General features: G+C 42.8%; 1 protein-coding gene across 1 annotated transcript in view; it reads right to left on the reverse strand.

Moving 5' to 3' along the window:
- enox1 (ecto-NOX disulfide-thiol exchanger 1) overlaps positions 1 to 6,302 on the reverse strand; it is a 110,228-nt gene that overhangs the window by 27,479 nt on the left and 76,447 nt on the right. Inside the window, 2 exon segments of the mRNA XM_035676250.1 lie at positions 3,633 to 3,689; positions 5,966 to 6,073. Coding sequence (XP_035532143.1) covers positions 3,633 to 3,689; positions 5,966 to 6,073 — 165 coding nt within the window.

The following is a 6,302-nucleotide window of genomic DNA, read 5'->3' on the forward strand; positions in this document are numbered from 1 at the left end:
CACACACACACACACTTCTCCATCATCGCCTCCGTCTCCCAATGAGCTCGGGTCCATCGCTATAGCAACTGGTTGCCACGAGCGACGAGACACAGCCAGCGCCAGCCAGCATCCTCCTCGCAGTTGTTGTCGACGAGGCAGAGAGGAGAGAGAAGGTGCGGCAGCAGAGCAGCAGAGGAAGACACTTTCTCCTCTCGCCAAAATAAAACCAACAAAATAAATACATAGAAATACATTTAAAAACATCCAATCAGACGGCTGGATCCTCACGTTCCTGCTTCCACCTCTGGAGAGGAAGCGAGAGGATGGGAGGATGGTGACAACTTGTTCTTCCAGGAAAGTGTTGGAGTGCAGGCGCTGACCCCCAGTAAGACCCCCGCCGCCGCTGCAGGGTGAGTCCTAACTTCCCTTCACGTTATTTCACCTGAATGCTGTCTGTCAGGGGTCCTGTGGGTCTGCGCGGGTTCAGGGTGGTGCAGGGAGGTGAGCCGTGTCATGGACCTCTCTGTGTGTGATGGCGTCTGCAGCCGCGACGCTTTCAGGTTGTTTACTCTGCCTGTGTGAGCTGTTGTCAACAGGTCTTTAATATGTTTCTGCAGCGGGGGGTAAAGGTTTAAAGACCAATAATCAATATATTTTAGATTTATTTCATTCATTCAAACAAAAAGATAAATGCAGAGCTCCAGTTTGATGGTTGGAATAGGTCAGGACCAACCAAAGGGATCCATAAATAACAATGTAAGGTGACTTCACACCCTGTTTTGGCTTCAACACGCCCCTTTACATGGAATGAAAATAGCTGTCGCAGGCAGACGGTATCTCATCTCTCAGTATCAACTCCAGAAATCCAGAAACAGGTGGAAATCAGAGATGTGATCACCCGGAAAGTTGAATTGGATCTTTTTGAAAGGAGAGAAAGTGAGTAACTCTGGTATGGCTGCAGCAACAGTTCTTTTTATTATTGATTCATTTTATTTTCTTCTTTGGTTTATAAATTGTGAAAAAACAGAACAATGACATCTTGTTTTGACCCAAAGACATTCACTTTTTACATCTTTATGAATCTGGCCCCCTGATGGCTGGCTGCAGTAAAGGTCATAAAGCCGGGTTTGATACCGGGGTGCCAACCCCGATCACCACAGCTCAAATTCTGGCTCTGAATGACATCAGCAGTCGTATACGAGAGTAAAGATCAACCTTTCCTTTAAGATTCCTTAATTCTTTTACCTGGTTTAAATAAACAGTGTTTTCTGTAATTTGCAATAAATTGATTAAAATGTGGCCGAAACGTTCTGATGCTGATTTGTAAAAACGTCTGAATTCATGGTGAAGACTAGAAGACCTCATGTGTCTCCATTTATTGAGACATGCTTGTGGGAAAGCAGAACGTAATGAAATACTAAAGAAAGTGTCTCTCCCTAACACACATACATGTGTCTGATGTCTCTTTCAACTGGACTTCAATGGTGTCTAGAATCAGTCCCTCCAGGATCTCACAAGCATGTTGTGTTAGCTGGTCTTTATGCTAAGCTAAGCTTACCACGCCCTGGTTAATATCCTCCTTCTCATCTCACCACTGGAGTGAATATTCACCAGAACTGTTCCTTTAAAGGAGAGATGAATCAGCACGCTGAGGTCAGAACAGGTTCAGGTTCTTTTAGCTGATCCAGATCAATGGTAGACCTGATTCCAGAGCCCAGAGCTGACGTCTGTGAGGTCTTCAGGCCGTGAGAGGATGTGAGGGGAACTTTTTTACAGAACATGTCGACGTGTTTCTTTGCACCATCAGAGGTGAAAATGTGCCGACTGTAAACTAAATCTGTCGACGCGTTTCATCCAAAAACAGCCCCACGGCGGTCTGCACGCGCTCAGTACGAACCTGAGAGCGAGACAGTGAAGGTGGAGAGAAAAGAGGAGTATTTATATCCACACTGACCTCTTTTAACTTCATTTATATTTAGATTTCTGATAAACCGATCTGTGATGGAAATAACAGCGAGACAGAGGGAGGCAGAATGGTGCAGGTTCATTTATAAACCATCAGTCAGCACTAAATCTGACGGTGCAGGAATCCAACATTTACTTTATTTACTTTATTTACTTTATACTTATTATTATTATTGATAACTTTACTTTCTGTGGCATCAGAATATTGAACAACATGCCCTTAAATTAAATACATTTGTTTAATTAATTTTGGGTTAAAGATATTCACAATACAGAAATGGTTCCCAACCTGGGGGTCAGGGCCCCCAGTAGAGGTCGCTAAACGTTCATGTGGGTTCGCAAGGTCTTCTTGGTTTAAAACTGACCGAATATACATTCGGTCAGTTTTAGCTTTTTTTTCATTTCTGTAAAGAAAACTAAATAAAATTTGTACTTATACTACGTGACTTCAGTTTTTGAACTCTTTATTCTTCATTTAGAAAAAGAATTATGATAAAAGGAATTGCTAAAAGAAAACAGAAACAGACTGTGTTGTTTTTCCCTTTTAAATTAAAAATGAATCTTTGGATGAAACCCGATATATGGATATCGCAATCTGTGACATTTGTAAATGTGGTAAATGTTATAAAACACATGCAAATTACAATTCTGAACACATATTTAACACTGCGCGATAAAAAACGCAGTCAGTATTCTACAACGTACGTTACGTTAGCGTTTGGCACCGCCGCTAACATAAAAACAATAATAAAGTTTGATGACGTCGTGAGGTAGCGTGAGTACGCTGCTAATGGGGGCTGCTAACAGCTAATTCGGCTACTTTTTAAGTATTTGTTGACCAAATGTAAACAAATACAGAGGACGTGCTGCGGTTTCTTCTTCACTGGTTGTTAAAATTCAAACACAGGAAGCAGAAACACATCCAAACATTCGGTTTAATATCCTCCCCTCTCTCTCTCTCTCCTTCCACTGTGGTCAATGATAGTCTCTCGTCCGCCGGTGTCCAACAGTCCACCTGCCGAGATGACTTATTGACGAGCTGTCAGGCATCGCCGTGGCAACAATACCTTCCCCTCGTTAGGAGCACATACAGTGGTGTTGTTGAACAGACGGATCGATGGGTCCACTGTCAGCACACAGTGTTCATTCACACATAATGAATCTGATTTACATCTGTCGGACTGGGAGCTCCCAGTGAACAGCAGGTCCAGACCGGGACTGAATGCAGCATCTGATGCTAACAGAGGACAGTTTGACTGCAGGGAATAAAGGTTGGTAACAGTTAGCTTCTTTTAGCAACGAGTCCATCAGTAAACTCCATAAATCACCTCGGTAGCGCTGTCCTCTGTCTGTCTCAGAGGTTGTGGGAGGCTGCTGAGCCCCGTTCAGTTGGTAACGCTAACGGCAGCTACATTAGCAGTTAGCTAGTTAGTTCATGCATGCATTTTGTATAAAGGAAGACAAAATTATTGGATTGTGATATAATAATACAAAGAAATTGGGTTTTTGTGAATGTTTTTGTCACACGTTGTTAAAAAGGGGAACAATATAACTGAGGATGTGATCTTAAAGGGTTAAAAATACTTTTTTCATTTAATCTGGACTTTAAAGTTGACCTGACTCTGCTCTTAAACACTTAAAATCCAGCTCTGGTGTGTTCCAGTTGTCTACAGCTCAGTTTTTACCTTTTCATGTAGCTCTCCATTGGTTCCCTCCACAGCCTCCACATTACTGCTCAGCAGCTGAAGAGACACACAGAGAGAGAACAGGACATCTGATCAGTGGCACTGAAACCCGGAGTGAGAACAAAACTTCCTCTGCAGCAGAGGAGCGTTTGTTTTCCTTTGCTGATGTTTTATGGATGTCTCCGTTGGAGGAGAATAAAAAAACAGATCTTCTGCAGAGGAAAGTCAATAAAACACTGCGCAGTGTGTTTGTCCGTTACATCGGCACGCCGGAGAACCACTGATCTGATAAATGATTAAAGCTGACATCAAACACATGCATGATGAATGAAAATGACAATCTTACAGACAGTGTGAGAGCGTGTAAACACTGAGGGATACAGCTGATCTCCTGAACCTTCACTAAGAGTGTTTTATACATTTGCTCAGATATTAAGGGCCAGAGTAGCGAGGTCCCTCTTGAAACTGCTCAGATTCTTCTTTTTCTATATTATTAATCAATTTCTGTACGAGTGATAAAGTTGTGTCAAGTTTGGTGGCTGCAACATGGGCGTGGCAGAATGGCTCGACAGTGCCCCTGTCTCAGTTTTCTGTCCTTTGATTATGTTTGGTAACTAAGGAAAATGAATAAAGAAATAATTTAAAACTTTTGCAGACTATTACTAAAGCTGTAAAAGGTTGCACTTTGCTTCTTCAGAGAGTTTTCAGCTCGAACTGATGTCAGTAACAACTCATTCCACTGGTGACAGGATGGATAAAAGTTGCAAAAGTATCAAAAGCTTCTGCAACACAATTCATTTCTCCACTGAGTTTCTTCCAAATACCAATATTCTGCCAAAATACGGACAAACACTCTCCAGCCTGAAGCTATCAATCTGCTTCCTCCACCAAACACCAGCTGACTGACAGCTTCTACAACTCTACATCAGCCCGACACCAAGTTACCATCAACAAACGTCATCTCCTCGTTAAATCACTAACGACAGCGAGCTCTCTCACCTTAGAACAGCTGCTTTCTATCTTTACTTCCTGGATCACTTTATTAAAATCAGATCAAGGTCATACAATCAAACTCTCTTCCTCATAATGAATCAGTGAAGTATTAAATTCATTAAAACAGAAACAGGCTAGTGTGGTGTTTCTCAGTCGGGAGGCGCTCAGAGAACGTAGGGGGCGTCGAGGTGATCTCGTTTCGTTTAAGATGAGTTTACATCAAAGAAGCAGCGAAACTTTTAGCTACTTGCTCAATAATGTGATCTGAACATTAAAAACAGCCAGTTTACAGTTTTCATAGCAACAACTTTATTTCTGCCTCCTGTAGCTTCAGAGGAACATCTATAAATATTTAACATGGCGTCCAGAAATCTGCTAAATTAATTCTGCCATATTTGACGCCAGAAGGTTACACGCTGTATATGTAACTGGTGTGTTCACCATAGATTTAAGGACCTACTGAACCTTCGCTGTTCCAGTCTGGGTGGTTCAGCCCTTTCGGGCGCTTCCTGTCGGCATCCAAAGCAACGACGAGGCTGCTTGAGTTACCTCTGGCTGGGGCAGCATGTGGGGCAAATGTTACCCGCTCTCAGGGAAAAGACCAGACTGCTTCTTACTTTACCAAAAACAAATAAATCTACAAATCTACAGTCGTTGCAGGGATTCATCCTCCACACGCAGTGCTGGTTGTCCCTTAGAACAATTAATGACTGTTTACTGGCTGCTGTTTAATTACAGGTTGGGGGGTGAAATGGTCCAAAACAGGTTGAGAACCACTGATGGAGTTCCTCAGCAGCAGTTCAACATACTGTCTGTGTAACCTCATTATATATTTAACAAGAATCAATGTATTGGGATTAATAGAGGAAGTGGGTGGGGCTATTAAACAGTGGATAAAACCCGTTCCTGCCCTCCTCCTCCTGCAGGAGTATTGATGGATGCATTATTTCAAAGCAAAATATTGACCCAGCTTAATATTTTATTCAAACCCTGCGTATTGTTTTGTGGTGTAAAGACGAGCCGGGCGTTGCAGCAATCAATGACAGCAGATTGGGGGAAAATTGGTATCAACTTCCATATAATTTCCATAAAGAGCAGAAATGAAAAATGTATGGATTTACCCCCACAGGAGGACGAGTGAACACAGGAGGTGGAAGCAGTCGACCCTGTTTTCACCCTGCGGGGGGGGGGGAAATTTGTCCATTTCCTCTGGGCAGTGTAGTTAATATTTTATTGTTTTTATTGTTTAAAATCGCCAGAATGCAGGGAAACCTTTCCGGGGAAAGACCTGCCCCCTGCTGACACATTTCTGAGGTGTCATGGTTGCTGGGAGGACACACCTTTTCTCTTAGGCTGAGCACCTCCCCCTCCAGGTAGCGATGCTCCTCCTTCGCCTGCTCCAGCTCGGCCTCTTTACTCGTCAGCTTCTCCTGCAGGCTCAGCAGTTGCTGGAAGACAAACATTCATCTTTAAGACAGAATTCAATCACGCTTTAATGACATTATGAAGGAAGCGATTATTACTTCCAGTGAAGAGCTGAACATTATTCTAAGTGTGGAGCGATGAGCAGACTCTAACCTCCCTCACATTAATGCAGGAATCTAACAGAATCTGATTTATATCATTTATCATCGTTTCAGCTTTGCCTGGATGGCTTCTTCCCCGGAGTTCTTGTGC

Source organism: Morone saxatilis, unplaced genomic scaffold, assembly GCF_004916995.1.
Source record: "Morone saxatilis isolate NCDOM2014 unplaced genomic scaffold, NCSU_SB_2.0 Contig5, whole genome shotgun sequence".
Lineage (NCBI taxonomy): Eukaryota > Metazoa > Chordata > Actinopteri > Moronidae > Morone > Morone saxatilis.